This window comes from Herpailurus yagouaroundi, unplaced genomic scaffold, assembly GCF_014898765.1.
Source record: "Herpailurus yagouaroundi ecotype Mexico unplaced genomic scaffold, PumYag 205, whole genome shotgun sequence".
Classification (NCBI taxonomy): Eukaryota; Metazoa; Chordata; class Mammalia; order Carnivora; family Felidae; genus Herpailurus; species Herpailurus yagouaroundi.
In genome coordinates, this window is record NW_024412436.1 from 14,804,730 (window position 1) to 14,828,652 (window position 23,923).

A 23,923-nucleotide genomic window follows, 5' to 3' on the forward strand; every position below is an offset into this window, starting at 1 on the left:
GAAAAGGGCAGCCACGTGATCTGCACTTCCGAGGGAAAAATTACCCTGCGGTACCTTGAGTAAGAAGAGTCATGTGTTCACGTCTCACAGCCTTCTGATTCCATCTCCCCCCCCCCCCCCCGACCCCAGCCTCAACACGCGATTAACCAAGCGAGCAAACGGAAACGAAAGCCGATAACTGCGAGCGCGTGTGTGTGAACGCTGTCCGTTTGTGTCTCTTTAACTGCATAAAACTTTACGGGCAAATACGGACATTTACCAAAATTCTGGGCAGCTTCTAGGTCAAGCTGTAGTCCGGCACTGGACGTGCTAGACAAACCAGAGGCGGAAAATCGGGCAAGACAGCCAGGTTTCCGAAGGCGGCGGACGCCCCCCCCCCCCCGCCAGGACCAAGGCGGCCTCGCGCAAGCTGCGGTCCGACCCCGACGCGCGAGCGGGAAGACGCAAGACGCTCGCCGGAAGCCCCAGCAGCCGCCACGCGCCCGTGTCCCCGCAGCGGGGAACAATAAAGTTGAGCGTGTTCAAAAGGGGTCCTCTGCATCCAGGGCCCGCAGGACAAGCCTGCAGGATAGGCCGCCCGGAAAGTCCCGGGTGTGGGCAGGTCTCCTCGTCCTCGGTGGCGTTCTCCTCACTCGCAGTGGGACAGCGAAGGTACAGCGCCGGGGGCACGGCCCGGGCGGCGGGCGGGCGGGAGAAGGCGGAGCGGCCTGCCCGGCGATCGCCGAGGGCAGCCCGGTGAGGATCCCGGTGCCCGTGGAGCCCAGCGTCCTGGCTGCGGCCTCCCGGACGCGCGATGAAGCCCCGGCCCGCGAGGTTCGTGGACAACAGGCTGAAGCAGCGAGTCGTGCAGGTGGGTATCGTGCGCGGCCCCTTCTCGGCGGCTCCCGGGCCAGCCTAGGCCAGCCGTCCGCCGCGGCCCGGGTCCTGGACGGGGTGCGGGCAGCCCTCCCTCCGCGGCGGGGCTGCCGGGGGACGGGGGCGGGGCGGACCCTGAGGAGCCGGGGACCGGGCGGGTGTAGACCCCGAGGAGCCGGGGACCGGGCGGGTGTAGACCCCGAGGAGCCGGGGACCGGGCGGGTGCGGACCCTGAGGAGCCAGGACAGGGGCGGGTGTTTGGAGTGGGTTTGACGTTGTAATAGGTCCTTTGCATCTGGTTTTCTTGTTTTAAGTTTGAATTCACCTATTTTGAGAGAGAGCGAGAGAGGGAGAGAGAATCCCACCAGGCTCTGCACTGTCAGCGCAGAGCCTAATGCGAGGCTGGATCCCACGAACCGTGAGATCGTGACCCCAGCCAAAGTCAGTCGCTTAGCGGCCTGAGCCCCCCAGGTGCCCTGCCTAGGGTTTGTCATTTTTGTAGCCCTGGGTAGACAGTCTGTGTGCTGAATGCCTTGCAGACGCACAGTCTGCAGATACTCTTAGGAGGAGAGGGCCCGTTCCTTCACTTTGCACTTGGGGTGAGGGGGGCCGGGGGGGACTATGTATACTTTGTTTTTCTCTAATTTGCCAGCGCTGCCTCCTCCTTTGCGGATCAGTTTCTTCCACCAAATTCTAAATGTTGGAAGTGGCTTGAGTCCCTGTGCTGTTTCTCTGTCCTCTTACCTACTTCCTGGGGGATTTCATCCAATCTAAAACCCAAAAACACTATCTATTCACTAAAAATACTATAAACACGAAGCCCAATACAAACACAGTTATAGATTAAATGAAGACATATTCACTTTATTATTTTATTTATTATTGAGAGACAGCACGAGCATGGGAGGGGCAGAGAGGGAGACACAGAATCCGAAGCAGCTCCAGGTTCTGAGCTGTGAGCACAGAGCCCCACGCGGGGCTCGAACTCAGGAACCGTGAGATCATGACCTGAGCCGAAGTCGAGGCTCAACCGACTGAGCCCCCCCAGGCGCCCCAAGACATTCACTTTAAATACTACCTATAGAGGTGCCTGGGGGGCTCAGTCGGTTGAGCCTCGACTTCGGCTCAGGTCATGATCTCACGGTTCCTGAGTTCGAGCCCCGCGTGGGGCTCTGTGCTGACAGCTCAGCTTGGGATCTGTGTCTCCCTCTCTTGCTGCCCCTCCCGCGCATGTGCACTCTCTCGCTCTCTGTCAAAGATAAATAACCATTAAATTTTTTTTTTTTTTTTTTTAGAAAATACTATCCATATATTCCTAGAGTTATGTCTCCAGTGTGGATTTTATCTTGAACACCCAGCTGCCCACTAAACATTTCCTCCTGAGTGTCTGACCGGTGCCTCCACCAACATATCCACACTGAATTTTTTTGTGTTCTCTCCAAACCTGTCCTTTCTTAATGTTCTCTGTATCAGTAAATGACATATTGTTGGGCCAAAAATCTTAACAACCATTATTACTCCTTTGTTTCACGTTCTTTTTTTTTTTTTTTTTTTTTTTTTAATTTTAGAAGGAGAGAAAAGAGTGCGTGAGCAGGGGGCAGGATGCAAAGAAGGAGAGAGAGAGAATATTAAGCAGACTCCGTGCTCAGCCCCAGCCTGACCTGGGACTCCGTCCCATGACCCTGGGATCATGACCTGAGCCGAAATCAAGAGTTGGACAGTCAACAGACTGAGCCACTCAGATGTCCCTGTTTAGCTTCTATAACCAATTAATTAGCAATTTATTTGTATACTCCAAACCCAGCCACTCCTTTCCATCTCCACCTCCAACCATCTGTGCCCAAACCACCATCTCTCTTTCTGTCTCTCTTCTTTTTTTAGCGTTTTATTTCATCTGTAAGGGAGAGAGCAGAAGAGGGGCAGAGAGAGGGAGAGAGAGAGAATCCCGTGCAGGTTCCACCGTCCACACAGAGCCTGACGTGGGGCTCGAGCTCACAGTTCCGTGAGATCACGACCTGAGCTGAGATCAGGAGTCAGAGGCTTGGCCAACTGAGCCACCCAGGTGCCCCAAAACTGTCATCTCTTCATTAGAATATGACCGTAGCCCCCTAGGTGAGCTCTGTGATTCTGGTTTTATATAAGGTCTGTCCTTCGTTAGGGCCGCCAGGGAGGTCCCTTTAAAGAGAGCTTGCAGGGACGCCTGGGTGGCGCAGTCGGTTGAGCGTCCGACTTCAGCCAGGTCACGATCTCGCGGTCCATGAGTTTGAGCCCCGCGTCAGGCTCTGGGCTGATGGCTCAGAGCCTGGAGCCTGTTTCGGATTCTGTGTCTCCCTCTCTCTCTGCCCCTCCCCCGTTCATGCTCTCTCTCTGTCCCAAAAATAAATAAATAACGTTGAAAAAAAAAATTTTTTTTTTTTTTTTAAAAAAAGAGAGCTTGCAGGGCCGCACTCACAGAGCTCCGGTGGACTCCCAGAGTGGCTGAAGAAAACCCCTCCTACAGAGCCTGCCACGTTCTGGCCCCCGTCTCCTCCTTGCCCTTGTGTCCCTTGCTGTCCTGCCTGCTTCCACTGTCCTGACCACACTGACCTTCGCTCTGGGAGCTCTCAGCTGGCTTTGGATGTTCCACCACCTGCTGCATCACTTTATTCAGGAGGTGTCTCAGCAGTGACTCCTGATGGCTGGATCCAGTGGCCCTTCTCAGTCTTCACCACTTCACATTCTCAGTTTTCGCCTATTGTTATTCCTTGGGTTCGTTATAAAAACACTAGGTTCTTGCGGTTTAAAATAGAAGGGACAGAGGGTGTAAAAGAAAATGACTTGCTTTCATCTTCATGTCTGTAGAGGTCAGCATGGAGAGTTTATACATATGCCTAGATTTTATTCACACGGACGGGCTCATCCGCGTTGGTTCTGCTTGCTCTGTTCACTTAGCGGTAGACTGTAGTCCACTCCCCACACGTAGTGCGTTTGTCTCCTGTTAACAAGGGTGTTAGTCACATGTTGCTGCATAACCACCCCCAAATTTAGCTGTTATTTCTCTTGCCGTCAAGGAACTGTTTGCTTGTGGAGATGAGATGTACACAAATATGTGTAATCCAACATTAATTGTAGCAAGTGACTACACGCGATAGGAGTCCAGAGAAGGGGAGGGTTCGCAGGAACGGTCCTGCTTTGTGGGTCTAGCCTCTTGTCACTGGAGGGATTTGTGCCAAGACCATTAGGGGTTCTTGGGAAGAAGCTGCGGTATGAAGGCAGGCATCCCTTGACGGGATAACCAGCAAGCCTGGACACGTGGAAGCTGACAGACATTCTGGTTTGAAATCTGGTCCTGTAATTTACGCGCTCCCAAGTAATTAGCCTTTTAAAGTCTCTTAAACTTTCCCATCTATAAATTGGGAAGACTAACATCCACCTCATAGGATTGTGAGTGCTGCTGAAAGACTATGTGATGCAGCCGGTGCACAGCGCACCAAGCGCACCAAGTTTCTTGGGAGTTTTTCGTGGTGCCTCCAGGCCCAAAGTAGTAATACCTGCTCGGTCTGTTTATTAGGTAGTTACATTCAAGCCACTTAGTGACTATATAGTCCAAATAACTGAGTAGCTTTTTGAAAAAATAACATGTAAAAATGGAAGGAAAATTAACATAGTGGTATTTCATTCTTAACTGATCACACGAATGGGATTTGTATGCCTGTTGGATCAGATTGACCCTGCCGTTATCATTTCCTGTTCCACATTCATTTTTGCATGGGATTTACTTACAGCAATGGCTAAAAACCCAGTTTTGTAAAAATATGACACCATCAAAAGGTGATTTAATATTGAAACCATGAATTTTCTCAGGCTGGAAGTCCCTGCAGTGTTGGACGGGTGGCAAATGTTATATGTTCCCTTAAATTCAAAATAGCCTTTGATGCCCTTGTGAGTTTAGTGCTTTGTTCTGGCGTATTTGGGAATTTAGGATACAGTAAGCACTCACTACCTTACAGCTATTCTAATTGTTGCTATTGTGTCATCGTAGCGATTAATAATGTTAATTAAATTCTCTGGTTCCAGACTTGACAATTATTTAGTAATTTTTATTTATGTTTTTGATATGCTTAATAATGAATTTACATTATAGCATAACATGTTTGAGTAGCTCAATCTCTGATTAAAATCTGGGTTTGAAAGATTGAGTGTTGAATATTTGTTGTATTTTCTGTTTCAGTACCTCACCAGTAACAGATGTGGCAAATATGTGGACACTGGAGTTTTAGCATCTGATTTACAAAGAATGTACAGGTAAAGAGATGTAGTCTCCAGATTCTTGCCTTTCTTTCCTACCATTTTGAGTTTCCATCTCACCCAAATTTTCAGTTGATATTATCGCTGCTGGCATTAGTTCACCAGTCCATAGGTTCAGAATTCAGTTATACAAAGATTTATCAGGTACCTGTTATGTGCAACGTGCTGTCCTTGTTACTAAGGGCAATGGCTGCTGCTTCTCTTTCAGTACCTTCCAGACTGGTCAGCAGTATGGCCTCTTCTCGTATCTCATTAAAGGATTAAAACCAGTAGGCATGGTCTGCCTGAGCTTCCTGGCTACTTTGAAACATCTCTAGGCTTCCTACTAAAGATTCCGTTTTTCTCTTGTGTCTCTAATCCCACCCCTCCTGATAGGTCCCTCCGTTAATTATTACCACTTTGTATATTTCAAAGTCTCCTGTTTTTTCTTCTCAGTGTATTAGTTTGCTAGGATTGCCATAAAAAAGTATCAGAGGCTGGGGAGCTTAAACAACAGAAGTTTAAGTCCTCACAGTTGTGAATGCTAGAAGTTAATGGTCACTGTCTCCCTTGCATTGCAGATGGCTATCTTCTCCCTGTGTCCTAACATGGTCTTTCCTTTGTGTGTCTGTCTGTATTCTAATCTCTTCTTGTGTTATTATTTTTTTAAGATTTTGTTTTTAGGGGCGCCTGGGTGGCTCAGTCGGTTAAACGTCCGACTTCGGCCCAGGTCATGATCTCACACTTTGTGAGTTTGAGCCCCGCGTTCGGGCTCTGCACTGCCAGCTGAAAGCCTGGAGCCTGCTTTGGATTCTGTGTCTCCCTCTCTCTCTGTCCCTCCCCAGCTCATGCTCACAGTTTGTCTCTGTCAAAAATAAATAAACTTAAAAAAATAAAAATTAAAAAAAAAAAAATTTATTTTTAAGTAATCTCCATACCCAAAGTGGGGCTCAGACTCACAACCCTGAGATCCAGAGTCAGGTGCCCCTCTTATTCTGGGGTGCCTGGGTGCCTCAGTCAGTTAAGTGTCCAACTCTTGATTTTGGCTCAGATCATGATCTCATGGTTCATGGGATTGAGCCCCGTGTCAGTCTCTGTGCTGGTACTTTGGGGCCTGCTCGGGATTCTTTCTCCTCTTCTCTCTCTCCCCCTCTCCAGCTTGCACTTACTCTCTCAAAATAGAATAGAATAGGATAGAATAAGATAAAAGTCATGTAACTCCTCTTATCCTGATTACAATACCAGTCGTATTGGATTAATTTGCTTCAGTGCTCTGTCCTGTGGGCCCACTAGGATGGCTGCCCTGCCCTGCCCTTTGGAACCGAGGAGACCGTGCCGCTCCCCGGGCCCATGCCGCTCCCCGGGCCTGTGCCCCCTGGGCCGATGGTGGTGGTGGAAACCCTGCCAACCTCTGAGCTTCCTTCTGAGGCGTTCATCCCTTTTCTTGAAGGATAACACATGTCTACAGCTGGATGGCCCCTCTCCTGTAGAATCCCAGAAGTCCAGCCACCTTCCTTCATTTCATCCTCCCTGTCTCCTCCAGTACAAGCTACCAGGGTTTCTGATGCTGTAACCCCGTCTCTAACCAAAAAAAATTACAGTAGTGAAAGTGTAAACTCAGAAGTTACTCAAAACTAAGCTTATGGTCGGTGTGAATTCAGTGACAGTTATATATTCATGCAAATTAATGGGATCAATTTAGATTGGTTTTAACGGGAAAATGTTGGTGGAGACCATTGTACTAAGCTTCTTGTTCTGTTTTTCAGTATAGACTATGGTCGAAGAAAAAGAAATGCTTTTAGGATTCAGGTAGAAAAAGGTGAGTCTTTTAGTGTTAGAGCTGAATTATTAATGAAGTTAAAGAATTGTTTTAGCTCACGACTATTTCTTTTTGTTTCAGTATTTAGCGTAATTACCAGTGAGAAAGAACCTAAGGATCTAACAGAATTAGAAGATGAGCATCTGGCCAAAAGAGCAAGACAAGGTGAAGAGGAAAACGAGTAAGGATTACAGAAAAGAGGGTGACTTGAAAACCATGAACCTGATCACATACATTGCCAGTTGTGAAATTTTCCGTGGCTTTTCCTTGCCAGCGAGGCTGTGCAGAATACCTGACCTCTCCAGACCTTTGCTTTGGGCACACCGAATGCTCACTATTGCCCAGAGAGGTTGGATTCTTTCTTTGTGCCTTTGTATGAGTGGTTTTCTGTAGCTGGAGGGTTCATTCCCATTAGGAACTCCCACTCAGCTTTCAAGAGGCCACATTAGTGCCTTTGTGGGGCCTTGGCGTCCTGAGTATTTCCTTAGCTCCTGGTTACAGATCTTTGTTATGATGCTTATCATACGGCTTGAGGTTGTTTGTATTGAGAGTTTTTATCATGAATCGATTTTACATTTGTTAAATACTTTTTTTATTTTTTTTTTTACATTTTATTTATTTATTTATTTATTTTAATTTTTTTTTCAGCGTTTATTTATTTATTTTTGGGACAGAGAGAGACAGAGCATGAACGGGGGAGGGGCAGAGAGAGAGGGAGACACAGAATCAGAAACAGGCTCCAGGCTCTGAGCCATCAGCCCAGAGCCTGACGCGGGGCTCGAACTCACGGACCGCGAGATCGTGACCTGGCTGAAGTCGGATGCTTAACCGACTGCGCCACCCAGGCGCCCCATACATTTTATTTATTTTTGAGAGAGAGAGAGAGAGAGAGAGAGACAGAGCGCAAGTGGGGGAGGGGCCGAGAGAGAGGGAGATACAGAATCTGAAGCAGGCTCCGGGCTCTGAGCTGTCAGCACAGAGCCCGACGCGGGGCTCGAACCCGCGAACCGTGAGATCATGACCTGAGCCAAAGTCGGACACCCAAACTGACTGAGCCCCCCAGGCACCCCTCGTTTTTCTTTTAATGTTTATAGGATCTGTGGTGATCGCTCCTTTTCACCTTATAGCTGCATTGCTGCCTTTTCGTTTGGATTTACCATTATTTTCTTAACTCGTTCCACACTCGTGGACAGTTGGTTGTTTCCAGTTTTGCACTATCGTACACACAGTAAATAATCCTGCAGCACATATATCTTTGTATATGTTTTTTTTTTTTAACGTTAAATTCTTGAAGTGGTATTGCCGGGGTCAAAGATGTCTTTTTCAGAATTCTGTTACATTTGGAGTTCTTTTCCCAAAAACGTTGCCTCGGTTTATATTCCCAGCAACTTTGTATAAAGACTTCAGGGTGCCTGGGTGACTCCGTTGGTTGAGCGTCTGACTCTTGATTTAGGCTCAGGTCACGATCTCGCGGTTTGTGGGTTCAAGTCCTGCTGACAGTGTGGAGCCTGCCTGGGATCTTCTCTTCCTCCCTGTCTGCACCTCCCTTTGCTGTCTTTCTCTCTAAATAAATAAATAAATAAATAAACTTAAAAAAAAAAAAATAGAGTGCGTTTCTCTGTACCTTTGCAATTCTAGTTACACTGTTATGTAATCTTTGCCAGCTTCCTAGGCAAAAATTGATGTTTTTATTTGTAGTTTTTTGATAACTAGTGAGATTAAAACTTTTTGACTGTTTCATGTTTCCTTTGTTAGTTGCTTGCTTATGGGTTTTGTCTGTCATATGAGAGCTGACTCTTGGTTTGGGCTCAGGTCATGATCTTGCAGTTCTGTGAGTTCGAGTCCTGCTTTGGGCTCTGCTCTGACACTTGGGATTCTGTGTGTGTGTGTGTGTGTGTGTGTGTGTGTGTGTGTGTGTGCGTGTGTATGTCTGAAAAATAAACAAACAAACTTTAAAAAATAAAAAAGTGTCTTTTGGTTAAGAAGTTCTGCATCTTTACCTAGTCAGATATGTCAGTCTTTTCCTGTATGGTTTGTGCTGAAATACTCAGAAAGACGTCTCACAACAATATGTGGAATCCTTATTTCTTTATAGCATTCCATTTAACTCTTTAATCCACTTTGTAGGGTATAAATTGTAAGGCAAAATTATTTCTTTTCCAAATAGTTGAATAATCCACCTTCTTTACATTGATTAGAAACGCCCAAAAGTATATTAATAGAATTTAATGAGTAGCAAAAGAATTCATGTCTTAATTATAAAGATGGGTCATGTCATGCATGTAAACCTTTTTACTTAGGAAGAGTCCTTTTTTTATTAATTACTTTCTAAAGAAACACCATTGAACAGTAGCAGGGTCCATCACCTCTGGGTTATAATGAGCTGAGCCTGCACTACAGTTTGTAGTTAATAGGATTTATCCCTCTTTCTCATGCATCATATGAAAATCTCTCCTACCTTCATTTCTCATGGGCAGACTTGGGAAAGCTACCCTGGTCACACAGATGGGTCATGTTGAATTTGTGAATTTGTTACTCAGTTACTTGCTGGAATATTTCCTTTTGTTGGCATCTGATGTTCCTAATGAGACCTTTGGGTCTGATAGGACTCTGCACTTCACTTTTATTTATTGCGTGCATTAAAATAACCACAGTTTTGGGGCACCTGGGTGGCTCAGTCGGTTGGGCGTCCGACTTCGGCTCAGGTCACCATCTCGCGGCCCGTGAGTTCGAGCCCTGCGTCGGGCTCTGTGCTGACCGCTCAGAGCCTGGAGCCCGTTTCAGATTCTGTGTCTCCCTCTCTCTGACCCTCTCCCATTCATGCTCTGTCTCTCTCTGTCTCAAATATAAATAAACGTTAAAAAAAAAAATTAAAATAACCACAGTTTTTAAGCATTTACGTGTATTCTAAGGACTTTGTCAGCTTGTTTAATCCTCTACTGACTCAGAGATGTGAACATTACATGTTATCTTCTCTTTATAGATAAGAAAGCTGATGCTCAGAGAGGTTAAGTAGAAGCTGGTAACCAGTAACCAGAATTCTCAGATCGCAAAGCCTTGGGCTCTTAAGCACCATAATACTTTGCCTTAGTAAATTTTTTGTTTGGGGTAGTAATTTTTTTTAGGATGTGGGAGCAAAGCCTTTAAAATGTTTCTTTTCCTCTTCTTACTGAGGTATACTGAAAGCTCTTCAGATCATGATTCAAATATGGAAGATTACCCAGATCCACAGGTAAGCCAAACATTTAATGGACCCACTTTTATTTTTTTTTTAGTCATTATGAACCCTCCTTAAAAAAAAAAAAAAGTGTGGAATAGAATAAGAGATTTAAACATCATCATCAAGGGGCGCCTGGGTGATCAGTCAGTTAAGCGTCCCGAATTCGGCTCAGGTCATGATCTTGCGGTTTGTGAGTTTGAGCCCCACATCGGGCTCTGTGCTGACAGCTCGGAGCCTGGAGCCTGCTTCGGATTCTGTGTCTCCCTCTCTCTCTGCCCCTCCCCTGCTCACCCTCTGTCTCGCTCTGTCTCAAAAATAAATAAAACATTAAAAAAAAATTTTTAAACATCTTCATCAATACTTCTGTGGACAGTGTTGAGGAGTCCTTGGGAAGGCCATCCTTTCAGTATTTGTGTTTATGGCCTGTTTTATAGGAAGAAGAAGGGAAGAGAATGGCCTGAAATAAGGGTACACAGGAATAGAAAGGGGAATTAATAGTAAAAATTGAGAAAAGGATACATTTTCTGCTAAAGGGCTGCGGTTGCCAATAAGTAAGGTTGCATTTAAGAGACATATTTAAGTGATTCCAGATGATTTATAACTTACTCTCTTTTGTTCCCATTGGTAATTCCATTTTTTTGATTTATTGACAAAATCAGGATGATAATGACATGTGATCTGGTTTTGAGTTGATGAGATAATAGTGGCTCTTCTTGGCCAGCTCATTGTCAAGCCCAGTTCTGTTATATGTTTTAATAGTTCATTATTTATTTTGAGAGAGAGAGAGAGAGTGAGCAGGGCAGAGGTGGAGAGAGAGAATCCCAAGCAGTTTCCACGCTCAGCGAGGAGCCGGATGCAGGGCACAAGCTCACAACCGCAAGATCATGACTTGAGCCAATATCATGTGTCAGAGGCTGAATCGACTAAACCACCCAGGGGCCCCCAATTCTGTTATATTTTTAATTTTTTTTTTTTAACGTTTATTTATTTTTGAGACAGAGAGAGACAGACCATGAGCAGGGGAGAGGCAGAGAGAGAGGGAGACACAGAATCCGAAACAGGCTCCAGGCTCTGAGCTGTCAGCACAGAGCCCGACGCAGGGCCTGAACTCACGGACCGTGAGATCATGACCTGAGCCGAAGTCGGACGCTCAACCGACCGAGCCACCCAGGCGCCCCCTATGTTATATTTTTAAAAAGCGAGCACGCTTCCTCGGTTTTCTTTAACTTTCATTTATTAAGTGGCGGTGAAGCGGGGGCACATCTGTTTGAACAGGAAATGTTGGTGAAGCATCTGTCAACACCCGTGTTTTCTGACTGGAAGTGCTGTGAGGGAAGCTGCTGGTGGCTGCTCGTGCGGGTAGCCCGTGTCCGTGCGTGCCAGCGCGGTGACGTAGGCGATGTCGTGTTTCTGCCAGGCGGCAAATCACATGAACAGCTCCCTGCTCTCCTTATATCGGAAAGGACATCCCGACTCTGCTTCACGGACTCCCGAGATGGATCACAGAGAAGCCACCGTCTCGGCCCCACGGACACCTTCCGGAACAGACTCCATTCCTTCGAAGACCCCTGCCAGGGGTTCAGAGGGAGGGTGGTTTATTGATAGAACTCCCGGTGGAAAGATGGACCTGGCAGGCGAGAAGAGCAAGCACAAGAAGCCAGGATCTGAGAGAGAGGTACTTTTGTAGTGATGTGTTCACGGCCCCGTTACCGCCACCGCTTCTTTCCAAGCGCAGGCCTTGTGACGGAGATGACCTTCCTCCAGATTAGTCTCCACACGCAGATGTCTTTTTACGAGTTAAGTCGGGTGGTTCTTTCGCGTATTAAGAATGACTCCGTTCAGTCTAGAATCAGAGTCCTCACAAGTAATGGCCGGGAAAGCCCTGTGTGCGTGGCTGTCCTGCTGGCACTTCAGTCATCTGCTGCCCGCCTCCCCGCTTCGCCTCAGCCACCGTGGCCTGGCGCTGTTTCCAGAGCACCCACTCACTCTCACCTGGGGCGTTTGCACTCATGCTTCTGTCTGAAACTCCCCCAGATTCCTGTGACTCACACCATCTTGTTTCCCTGTAATCTTCGCAGAGTCACATACTGACGTGTTAAATAGCACGTCGTGGGATGCTCTTTCCTGCCTCATCTCCTTTTGGTCAAGCCCTTGTGACCACTTAGAACTTACTGTAGAATTGTTTAGTTGGGTTTCTTCTTTGTCTTCTGTCTTCAGCTTCGGAGAGCAAGACCTTTGTTTTGCTTCATAGTGTCTCCCTGGCTAAAATGCACCCAGCACGTTGTTGTCAGGCAGTTGGTCGAATTCGTGCCTGATGAACTTTCCGAGGTGCATTTACTAGTGCGAGTTAAAGAATAGGTACCTCATGTGCGTGTTATGTTTGGAAGGCTGGTTGTTGTCAGAGGAAGGGAAGTCAGCTCGTGAAATAGCTGTGTGGTTCGTGTTAAGGTAATGCCTTCAGGGAGCCTGTACAAACAGGCACACCGTGAAAATGTACTGAATAAGGGACACCCTTTTTTTTTAACCTTTGTAAGTTGCAGTATACTGTACATAAAAGTGAAGCTGGATGAATTATCACAAAGTGAACACACTGGGCACCATCCTTAACTGATTTTTTTTTTTCTTAGAGAGAGCGAGAGAGGCACGCGAACGAGTGCAAGAGGGGCAGAGAGAGACAGAGAGACAGAATCCCACGCAGGTTTCCATTGTCAGCACAGAGCCCAACGTGGGGCTCCCATCTCCCCAACTGTGAGATCATGTCCTGAACCAAGATCAAGGGTGGGACATTTAACCCACTGAGCCATCCAGGTGCCCCCTTAACTGATTCTAATGCCTGGCATTAGATCCCCTAGGAGATCCCCTAGGAGAGGGGATTTACAGTGATCTGTCCCGCGATAGACCCTGAGTATGCCCCCGGGGCTCACTGTCCAGTGTGGTAAGTGCTAGCCACCCGTGGCTCTTGAGCACTTGAAATATGGCTAGTGCAAATGAGGAACTGAATTGTTCATTTAAATTTGTAAAATAATACTTCAGTTATTAGAAAACTTCTAATATGGGGCGCCTAGGTGGCTCAGTCAGTTAAGCGTCCGACTTCAGCTCAGGTCATGATCTCACAGTTCATGAGTTCGAGCCCCACATCGGGCTCTGTGCTGACAGCTCGGAGCCTGGAGCCTGCTTCAGATTCTTGTCTCCCTCTCTCTCTCTGCCCCTCCCCCCCTCATGCTCTATCTCTGTCTCTCACAGGTAAATAAACATTTTTAAAAAATTAAAACACAAAAAAACTTCTAAGTATGTTTGGAACAACTTGGGCATGTGAATGTACTCTTTCAGCTGTAAGTTTTATGAAGTCTAAATGCAAATTAAATATTTCCCACTAAAATTTAGTGTACAAGTTGAGATGTGCTATTAGCATAAAATACATGTTAGACTTTGGAGACTTACTATAAAAGATAATGTAAGACCTCTCAATTTTTTATACTGACTGTATGTTGAAACGATAATATTTTGAGTATATTTTGTTAAGTAAGGTACTAAATTTCACTTGTTGATTTCCCCCTTTTTTAAATGTGGCTACTAGAACATATTTAAAATTTTGTATGTGACATTGTGTTTCTCTTGGACAACACCACTGTAAGTGGTTTTCGAGAACCACTTACTTGATGTGGCAAAACCGTTCTCCTTTTGAATTTTCACTAGACCTTTTTCAAACCTCTTTGTGTTAATCATGTTTCTAGAGGACATTATTGCAAGGTTAAGGGAATAGCTTGAGTCTTAAGTTGAGTTATACTTTTTCATGGCTTTCAAAGCAGCTCTGTAGTCATATTTAATTTAGCGGTTCATCAGGCATCACATGAAGACCAACTGGTGAAAAGCTCAGTGAGAAATTAAAGGTGAACATGAGCATCTCACCTCCCATGAAAGAAACAAGGAGAGTTGCTCAAACACAGGGCAGATTGTGGTAGGCTATAATACAGTTGCAAATTCAGCGTTCTGGGAATATGGGCATGAGATTAACTCTAACGAGAAGAATCGTGTGTCAGGGCATAAACTGAGCTTTACAGCTGTGGAAAAGAAGGATGCTCTCCAGCAGCTACCATCCTGGAGCAGAGAGGTTGGGAATAGCCAAGGTAGGTGCAAGTGCCAGGGCAGAAATGGGGTATTTTAGGGCCACCTGGGTGGCTCAGTCGGTTAAGCATCCAACCGTTGATTTCAGCTCACATCATGATCTCTCTGTTCATGAGTTCAAGCCCTGCGTCAAGCTCTGTGCTGACATCGCGGAGCCTGCTTGGGATTCTCTGTCTCCCTTTCCCTCTGCCCCTCCCTTACTTATACACACATTCTCTCTCTCTCTCTCTCTCTCTCTCTCTCTCTCTCTCTCTCTCAAAATAAATAAGAATACACCTAAAAGAAATGGGGTATTGTAAATAATGACCACCTTTTTGTTTTTGTTTAAAAAAAAAAAAAAAAACCCAGGCGTCCCTGGTTTTTGTTTTTTATTTACTTAAGTAATTTCTCCACCCAAACTCATGACCCCTAGATCAAGAGTTGAATGTTCTTCCAATGAGCCAGCCAGGTGCGCCTAAATAACAGCCCTCTTTAAGAAAACATTGCCATTGTAATTTCAAGCATGGCATATTTAAATTTGTTTTCTTTCCAGGATTCCAAAGACGCTTCTCTGCTGGAGAGTAATGAAAAAAGGAAAGGCAGGCTGAAGCGCAAGGGAAACAAAAGGAAGAAAGACCTTCAGGAAGTAGACGGAGAAATACAAGATGTCCTGCAGAGGAAAGGTGAGCCATGGGTCTGGGGGGCTGAACATTCTGTGAAAGAGGCTTCGCTAGTCCCAGCTGTCGTTCTGGGGGGCCTGCTGTGTGCGGTTCATGAGAAAACACTTCAGTGTCTCATGGTCTGTTTACTTAAACATTATTAAATGCAGCGCTGAGTTACTACTGAATCACTAATCTTTTGTCTCCTCGTTTGATTGCCAGCTAAAGCCAAGGGGCTGGAATTACAGATCTCCAAGGTGAAATTTGAAGATGTTGGAGGCAGCGATACAACATTAAAAGTTAGTTCACATTCAGAATTTTACTCAGATGGTGTATTGCCAATCAGGTATTCACGGAAAGCAGCCTGGAAGGGGGGGGGTGGTGGTGGTGAAACTTGGCCTGTACCCCGCAGGGTGCTGAGGGATAAAAGAAACAGTACCTTCCGCTTTTCCACCACTAATTACGGTGTACGTAAGGTTCATGCTTTGTAAGTAATACTGTTGTACGCAAAAAATTCTAAGAGAATACTGTGCAAAATTATATGCCAACAAACTGGGCAATCTGGAAGAAATGGAGATTCCTAGAAACTCAAACGCACTACCCAAACTGTAAGTAACCCTGTTAGTTATTGTCCAGTGTCTACTCTGCCAGTTACCGTGGTGGTTACTTTCCATCATCAGTGCGAGGTAGCCGTTACCACAGCTGAGGACACGGAGGCTTAGGCAGGTTCCTGTGGAGTCCCGCCGTAGGTCTCAGAGCCGGGGCTCAAACTCATGAGTCTGCTGCTTTGCAGAACAGGTTTCCTTCCACTTGGATTCCTTCTCTCTCGGGCCGTGAAAGACCTCTTTCCTGTTTATTCCCTGCTAGGAAGTCTGCAAGATGCTCATCCACATGCGTCACCCGGAGGTGTACCGCCACCTGGGCGCCACCCCGCCACGTGGGGTTCTCCTTCACGGGCCGCCGGGCTGCGGGAAGACCTTGCTCGCGCACGCCATTGCAGGGGTGAGCTTTGCTGACACGCCTTTGCTTCTGTTGCTTTTGTTCTGTTTGTCTTTATTTTCCTCTTTGGTCAACTTGAACCGGACTTGACGTATTCCCAGGAGGACTGACCCTCCCTTCATTTTTCACCTCTTTCATGCAGCTCTTTGTGAGATGCTATTTTTTTAATGCATCCGATTATTTATATGGCAAAGGTTGGGTGGGAAGCAAAATAATATGGCTGTAAATACCCTTTTTTTAACACACAGTGTATATTTTAGTTCCCTTTTTCCCTTTAAGCCAGTGATTCTCAAAAGCAGTAAATAAGGAAACCAAGGACTATATTGGTTTTCACAGCTAAATATACTGAAAATCTCCATTCAGAGTCATGTTCTTATACTTTTTAGTGTTAAAATAACGTTTCTGAAATGGTAATAATACTTAGTTGGCAAAATAAAGTTAGCAATCTTATTTTCATCCCATGAGTTGTTTTTGGAAACTGTTGGGTGGTAAATGCAAAATGTCCCAGTGACTTCAGTTTGAAGAATGGCGTGTCATAGTGGCTACTAATAGGTTAGGATCTGCGGGATCGGCGCTCTTACGGGACGACAGGTTTGCCTCGCTTGTTCCTCTGTTGAACAAAGTGTCCTGTGACAGGTGCATGCCAGATGCTGGAAAACAGTGATAAGTACAGAAAACCCAGGTTTACGTTCAAGGAGCTTTTCAGTCTAATAGGAGAGGCCGACATTAAGCAGCTATCATACAAGTAAACGCTGTGCACGGTCACAGCGGAAATGAGTGGGAGACAGGAAGTGTGGGATGCTAGCTGGTCCCAGGTTGCCCATGGTTGAGGAAGTGATTTTCAGAACAGCCTGAGGATGAGTAGGGCTGAGGCAGGCTTATTGCCCTCCGTGCTGGTGGGGCCGCAGTGGCTGCTGCTCCTTTATGACAGGAACCTGTCCTCTGCCGACTAACTGGCTCCTCCTCTGGATGCAGGGGTGAGAAGTGCCTGTAGCGTGAGTGGGAAGGACTGTCACAACCCTTGCCCTTTCCTATTAAATTGTTCTGGCTCGGGGTGTCTGGGTGACTCGGTCAGTTGAGCGTCCAACTTCAGCTCAGGTCATGCATCGGTCTCTGTGCTGACAGCTCAGAGCCTGGAGCCTGCTTCGGATTCTGTGTGTCCTTCTCTCTCTGCGCCTCCCCTGCTCACACTCTGTCTCTCTCTCAAAAATAAATAAACATTAAAAAAAAGTTTTTTAAGGAAAAAAAATTGTTCTGGCTCAGCTATAAGTCGGGGGTAAACATGTCTCTGCAGATTCAAGACCCTTTATTCAGAAGACGTAACGACAATTTCATGGTGACTCCTATGAAGTAAAAACAGGTGGAAGTATCTAGTCACTGTGTTTGAATTAAACTGTAGATTTTTAAATAATGGTTTTCATCGGACCAACACAAAAGATGAAATTCCTCAGAAAAGAGGTCATTTTAAAAATTAAATTTTGAGGGGCGCCTGGGTAGGGCTCCGTCAGTTGAGCATCCGACTTCAGCTCAGGTCATGATCTCACAGTTCGAGTTCGAACCCCGCGTCGGGCTCTGTGCTGATGGTGCAGAGACTGTTTGGGATTCTCTCTCTCTCTTTCTCCTTTTCTCTGTCCACCCCCTCCCCCATGCTCTTTCTCTCTCTCTCAAAAATAAATAAACTTTAAAAAAAAATTCACTTTTGAGAGAGGGACTGAATAAGGAAAAGGGAGGGGGAAGATAAATTTTCAAAATGTGGTCATTCTTTCCTGTGTTTGTCCCCAGGAACTGGACCTCCCAATTCTGAAAGTAGCTGCCACGGAGATTGTATCCGGAGTGTCTGGGGAGTCTGAGCAGAAGCTGAGAGAATTGTTTGAGCAGGCAGTGGTGAGTCAGCTAGTGACCCACGTCGGGCTGTCGGCTCGTGCGGCGTTACGACGGAGAGCCTGTCCATCCAGGGCCAGTGTCTGTCAGCCTGGTCGCCTGCCATCCTCTTGTAAACTTGGTGATCTGTTATCCGTGATGACTAAATATTTAAAGTAGATCCACTGATACAGACTGTTGGATAACATCGTCTGTTCAGTCTGAAATCAAGTGTAACTGTAATTGGTGAAAAGTTCTGGGCTGTCACACCCAGTGGGTGTTTGCTGAAAATAGATATCCTGGGGCACCTGGGTGGCTCACTAGGTTAAGCTTCAGTCGGTTAAGCTTCTGACTTCGGCTCAGGTCATGATCTCCCAGTTCATGGGTTCCAGCCCTACGTCAGGATCTCTGCTATCAGCTCAGAGCCTGCTTGGATCCTCTGCCCCTCCCCCACTAGCGTGTGTGCATGCGATCTCTCTCTCTCTCTCTCTCAAAAAAAAATATTTTTTAAAAATTTCTTTTATGTTATTTACTTTTGAGAGAAACAGAGAATGTGAGTGGAGAATGGGCAGAGAGAGATAGAAAGAGAATCCCAAGCAGGCTTTGCACTGTCAGCACAGAACCTGATGTGGGGCTCAAACTCCTGAATCTTGAGTTCAAGACCTGCGCTGAAATCAAGAGTCAGGCACTTAACCAACTGAGCCACCCAGACACCCCACAAAAATAAACAAACATCAAAAAAAAAAAAAGAAAATCCATTATCCTTGTGAGATTTTCTGTCACTTTCACTTTGCACAAATTAAGTTACCAAACAACTTGTAAGTAGTATGAAAATTTTTAACATTTAGGATTATCACATTCTAAAAACAACCATAGAAATGCCAGGATAAATTCTTCTTTTGCCTAATTGAACTTGTACAAAGAAAATCTTGTTAACCAGAGAAATTACGAGACTGGACTTTATCCTAATTGTAATTTATTTCTGAATTACTATTGAATTTACTATTTAATTACTATTAAATTACTGTTAATTACTATTAAATTACTATTTAATTCACTATTAAAATGTGGGTGTTTAGGAACATCTGGGGAAGACATTTACATCCTATTAGAACTTTATCCTGAGGATACGTGATAGTTACAGGCCTATGCTTGCCAGTCGGAGTCATGGTCTCCAGTCCTCGTGCCTCCATGCACTGACCGCCTGGTCGTGGACAGAAGAGGTTTAACCACTGTAACCCTTAGTTTCCTTGCCGGGAAGCTGGGTTAATAACATTACTCAAGGGATGCCTGGCTGGCACAGTCAGCTAAGCGTCCAACTCTTGATTTTGGCTCAGGTCATGAAGTCATAGACTCATGGTCTTGGGACCGAGCTTCTCCTCGGGCTCTGCAGTGACTCCTTGAGGTTCTCTCTCTCTTAGCCCCTCTCCTGCTGGCACTTGCACTCCTCTCTCTTTCTCAAAATAGATACGCTTTAAAGAAAATAATAATGCTCAAATCTCATGGCAGTTTGGGGCGTATTAAATGGGAAGATCCTTACAAACCCTCAGTGGCCTGCCCAGCTCATGGCAGATGCCCTGTAGATGCTGTGACATTGTGCACACTTGAGAGTCACTAGTTGTCACTGTAGTTAAAACTAAGAAAAAGTGAAAAGATCAACTTTATGTCATTATTTGCACCCAGAATATGTAAAGGTTGTTGAACATGGCCAGTATAGAAGCTGGTAAGAAATTAGAAGAGAACTTGTATTTTAGCAATAATTGAGAAAATATTTTTTTCTAAGTTTTTATTTAAATTCCAGTTTATGATGGCCTTTTGTGGTATTTTTATTTCCAGTCAAATGCACCCTGTGTCCTCTTTATTGATGAAATTGACGCCATTACCCCCAAAAGAGATGTTGCTTCAAAAGATATGGAACGAAGGATTGTGGCCCAGCTCCTAACCTGCATGGACGGTCAGTTTAAAAAATTACGTTCATTTTAAGATGATAAATTGTGTTTCTTTTACCAGTGTAAGTAACATGTGAGGACATGAGCCATTCAGGTAGAGTAAAGCTGAGAGTAAAAAATCCTTTTCATAAAGAATTAGATCATTAATTTTTTGGAGTGCATCTGACAGTTATTTTATTTTATTTTTATTTTTTTTTTCAACGTTTATTTATTTTTGGGACAGAGAGAGACAGAGCATGAATGGGGGAGGGGCAGAGAGAGAGGGAGACACAGAATCAGAAACAGGCTCCAGGCTCTGAGCCATCAGCCCAGAGCCTGATGCGAGCCTGACGCGGGGCTCGAACTCACGGACCGCGAGATCGTGACCTGGCTGAAGTCGGACGCTTAACCGACTGCGCCACCCAGGCGCCCCCTGACAGTTATTTTAATGCATGTATACACAGAAATATACTGACATTGTTTTGCTTCTTACAATGCTGAGATCGCACCATACACCTTGTTATATATAACCTGTTGTTTGCATCTTTTTTGTTTATTTATTTTGAGAGAGAGACAGAGCATGCAGGCCCATGAGTGGGGGAGGGGCAGACAGAGGGGGTAGAGAGAGAGAGAATCCCCAGCAGGTTCACGAGCCGTGAGATCATGACCTGAGCTGAAATCAAGAGTTGGACACTCAACCGACTGAGCCCCCCAGGCGCCCCTGGTTGTTTGTATGTTAACAGTACATGTGGGAAATGTTGCTGTTTCAGTGCCTTTGTGTTGGCCTGCTTGACTGCTACGGGGTTCTCTTTAGGACAGAGTTCTGCTGCTCGTCCTCTTGGCTGCGGGCGTTAAAACCCACATGCCTCAGCAGTGGGATCAGCTTTGCTCCCATCCCGGTCGCAGCCCCAGGGGCGTTCAGCGCGCGCAGAGCGTCATCACGTGAACGCGCGTGTGCAGCTCATGATGCTGCCTGAAGTATTAGGTGCCACCTCCCTTCCTGTACTTTCTTTTGCTCGTGCAGTGACCTCATAGCATGAACCTCTTCCTTGAGCTTTTATGCAGTTTTCATCAAGTATGTAAGAGCCTTCCTGTGTCACTGAAACCTCCCACCTTGTGTCTCTCTTCTCACCCTGAGGTTTACCAAAGGCATAGTCGCTGTCAAGTAAACACGTTTGTATCCTGTTCCACCCTGCACCTCACCCATAACTCCACGTCCGCCTCTGCCATCGCACTGAGGCGCATCATGGAATGATCGTGGGGCATCCCAGCGCTGACCTCTCCAAACCTTTGTTCTTTAGTTTCCTCATCTATAGACCTACCTGTTGCAGGTGTGGTGGGGCCTGGCCAAGGCCCACTGTGCCCTGGTGCCTGGCAAGCAGTGAGTGCCAGGTCAGCTCGGTAGTTCTCAGCAGTGTTCGATGTGGCCAACCCCCTCGTCCTGGTCGTCGTCGGCACAGGTGGCTGGAGCATGACCGTTGTCTTTCTGGCGGCCCCCCGGCTCTCCGGCCCGTCCTCACTGGTCCCCTTCCATGCCTGCCTGCTTCCCCCCATGCTCTGTACAGAGGTGCTCTGTAAGGTTTCCCACTCGGTCTTCTCCTTGCCTTCTGCCCATCTCCCAACCGTCTCCTGTGCAACTCTTCATGAGACACAAATTTCATCTGTAACCTCGATATCTAAGAAGCCTCCCAACACCTGTTCCCGGCTGCCTGCGAGATCCGTCACAGTTTGTGTGTCCCAGGCCGGACCCTCTCCCCCCGTCGCCCCTCTGCCTTTCCCTCCCATTTCTGCGCTCAGCCAGCAGTACCCCCTCCCTCCTTATCGTCCACAGGAGGCCCTCGTGTCTCTCCCTTCTCCGTGCCCTCCACTGTGTCTGCAGCTGCCCTGGAATTGGGTGTTTCCTGTTTGTTCCCCACCTTCTCTCCTCTCGCCTGATGGCTGTGATCAGACCGCAATAAGCTCTTCCCTGTATTCCTCTTTACTCTGTTCAAATTACCATCAGAATTGTCTTCCTGAAACACACCTTATCAGAAAAACCCTTTCCTGGCTTCCTGTTGGCTAAGGGATATTCTACAAGTTTCTCGTGTCTTGGATGTCAGAGTACTTACTTAGCGTCTTACTCCCTTGTTACCCATGAGGAGTGTGACCTCAGACTCCCCACCGGCCCACCTGAGTCCAGTTGAAGGCAGTAATCCAAAGGAAGGGTACACGTGGGGCCGCGTGGTCCGTCATTCCTAGAACTGTCTAGATTGGGCCAGAGCAGCGCAGACGGTAGCACGCCCTGTCTCCACGCCACACGTCTGCTGTGAGACCGCCACTCCTCATCCCTGCCAGACTCGGCTGCTGGGCTGCTCCCACACGTGTTCGTGCCTCCGTGCTGTCGCTCACACCGTGTCGTCCCGTGGATTTCGTCAACGCGTGTCCGCTTATTAGCGTCCTTCCTCGTCCTTCAAGGCTTTCCCCAAACATTACCTCCTCTCTGAATCTCCCTCGGTCCTCCATCAGAATCCGTGCTCTCTTCCGTTGGATTCCTGTGTTGCTTTGTTTATACCTGTTACTGTGTCACGGAATTTGTCCCGTGGCTTTCTCCGTAGGTTGTGAACTTCTTGAGGACAAAGTGTCTGTTTTCTTTACAGCTTTCACATATTAGACAATTAGTAAATGATAGCTTTATGTCCATACTGCTGGCAAAATGTGAACTACTCTCTAGCCACTTAAACCACTTCTGTGAACGTGATCGTCCTCCGTCCCTGGGGCCTTATCCACCATTCATCCTGTGTCTGCTTCTTACTAGATCTGAATACCATGGCTGCCACCGCTCAGGTCCTAGTCATTGGAGCCACTAACCGCCCGGACTCATTAGACCCTGCTTTGAGACGTGCAGGAAGGTTCGACCGAGAAATATGCCTGGGTATCCCAGATGAAGCATCCAGGGAAAGGTACACTCTTCGTATGTCACAGGTCATCTGAACTGAATGTTTTGAAAACAAGAGGTGACAAAAACCACGTAGCCTTTTTTTTTCTCTTTGTTCTTGTCCCAGTAACCTTGACCTGGACAGGAAAAGGCCCTCTTTAAATTAGTACTTAAGAAACTAACGTGCTCGTCAATAACAGGGCCATTGTTTCAGGCTGTTTTCCCAGTAGTGATGGTGGATGTATGTGTGTATACCCCTTGGTCTGGTCCTACTGACGGTGGCTGGTGTCATGGAGTCTGCAGATCAACGTAGGGACAGTGTGGGCAGCTGGGGAACAGAGTGTGCTCACTGGCCCACTTGTCAGTTGCATTGACCACTAACCTGCCTAAGACCACAGGTTTCCTGACAAGGCAGCTGGAGAGTTGTAAGTGAAAGCTGTCTGTGTATTTTGCAGGACCAGCCTTTCCTAGTAATGAGGGTTGAACGTCTGGAGAGCAAAGAAATCTCTGCCAGTGTCTCAATAAGCAAGGAAGGTGTGGGAGGCACCGTTGAGGCAGCGCATAGAGGTCTGATAAAGGGTTTTTCTGTAATGCCGTGTCTGTCGTGGCTTTGGGCTTAAGTTTGTGACACTAAAATTGGTGTATGTGATTCGAGGAGTGGGTGGCATGTAGTGAGAAGAAACAGTCACAGGACGGTGACGGAGGGAAGGGGTGACAGGCAGGAGGCTTCGCGGAAGTAAACGTGGTTGTAAGGCACGTGGTGGGAGAGAAGGTTAGAGAGAGTGAGACAGGAGCGCATCGACCTTCCTTCTTCCCCGTATGTGATGTGCTTCAGCTTCTGATTGTTTGCATTCCTTCCTCGGTTACCGTATTCGGTCCAGCTCATGTGCTCCTCGTACTGCCACATGTATGATGTTTAAACAGTCACGCAGCCACTCAGGCTTGTTTAGTGTGTTTAACCTGCCGCAAAATGATAGTTAATGTCGGAGTTGTTCCTATTTACGCCACAAACATGTATTGAGTGTATGGCGTGTGCTGGTACGTTCTGGAAGGCATTGTGAGGAATATGAAGAGTGACGAGTTCTTGCTTTCCAGAGGCCTGTGTCCTTTATGGAGCCTTTTTCCTCCTGTGCCCACCTTCCGTAGAGAGAGGGACACGTGGGGCCCGTCTTCGCTGCTAGACAGGACCCTTCGTTCATCTACCCAGCATACCCTCATCGACAGAGTCCTTAAAAGGCTTCTGCTGAGGGCCACGGTTTGAAAAATATAAGCCTATAGAAAAGTTAAAAGAATAGTACG

General features: G+C 46.6%; 1 protein-coding gene across 4 annotated transcripts in view; it reads left to right on the plus strand.

Moving 5' to 3' along the window:
• The first annotated feature begins 537 nt into the window (after window positions 1-537).
• The window catches only part of NVL (nuclear VCP like), a 91,573-nt gene continuing 68,187 nt past the window's right edge, over window positions 538-23,923 (plus strand). Inside the window, exons 1-12 of one of the 4 annotated variants that reach the window (XM_040451957.1) lie at window positions 539-850; window positions 5,066-5,139; window positions 6,888-6,940; window positions 7,022-7,121; window positions 10,115-10,172; window positions 11,578-11,835; window positions 14,818-14,947; window positions 15,146-15,222; window positions 15,791-15,925; window positions 17,705-17,806; window positions 19,619-19,736; window positions 22,505-22,649. In XM_040451957.1, coding sequence (XP_040307891.1) covers window positions 794-850; window positions 5,066-5,139; window positions 6,888-6,940; window positions 7,022-7,121; window positions 10,115-10,172; window positions 11,578-11,835; window positions 14,818-14,947; window positions 15,146-15,222; window positions 15,791-15,925; window positions 17,705-17,806; window positions 19,619-19,736; window positions 22,505-22,649 — 1,307 coding nt within the window. In that variant the 5' untranslated portion in view covers window positions 539-793. Of the gene's footprint in view, window positions 851-5,065; window positions 5,140-6,887; window positions 6,941-7,021; window positions 7,122-10,114; window positions 10,173-11,577; window positions 11,836-14,817; window positions 14,948-15,145; window positions 15,223-15,790; window positions 15,926-17,704; window positions 17,807-19,618; window positions 19,737-22,504; window positions 22,650-23,923 lie in introns of those variants that run through there. The other 3 variants (XM_040451956.1, XM_040451958.1, XM_040451959.1) reach the window with 3 other exon arrangements.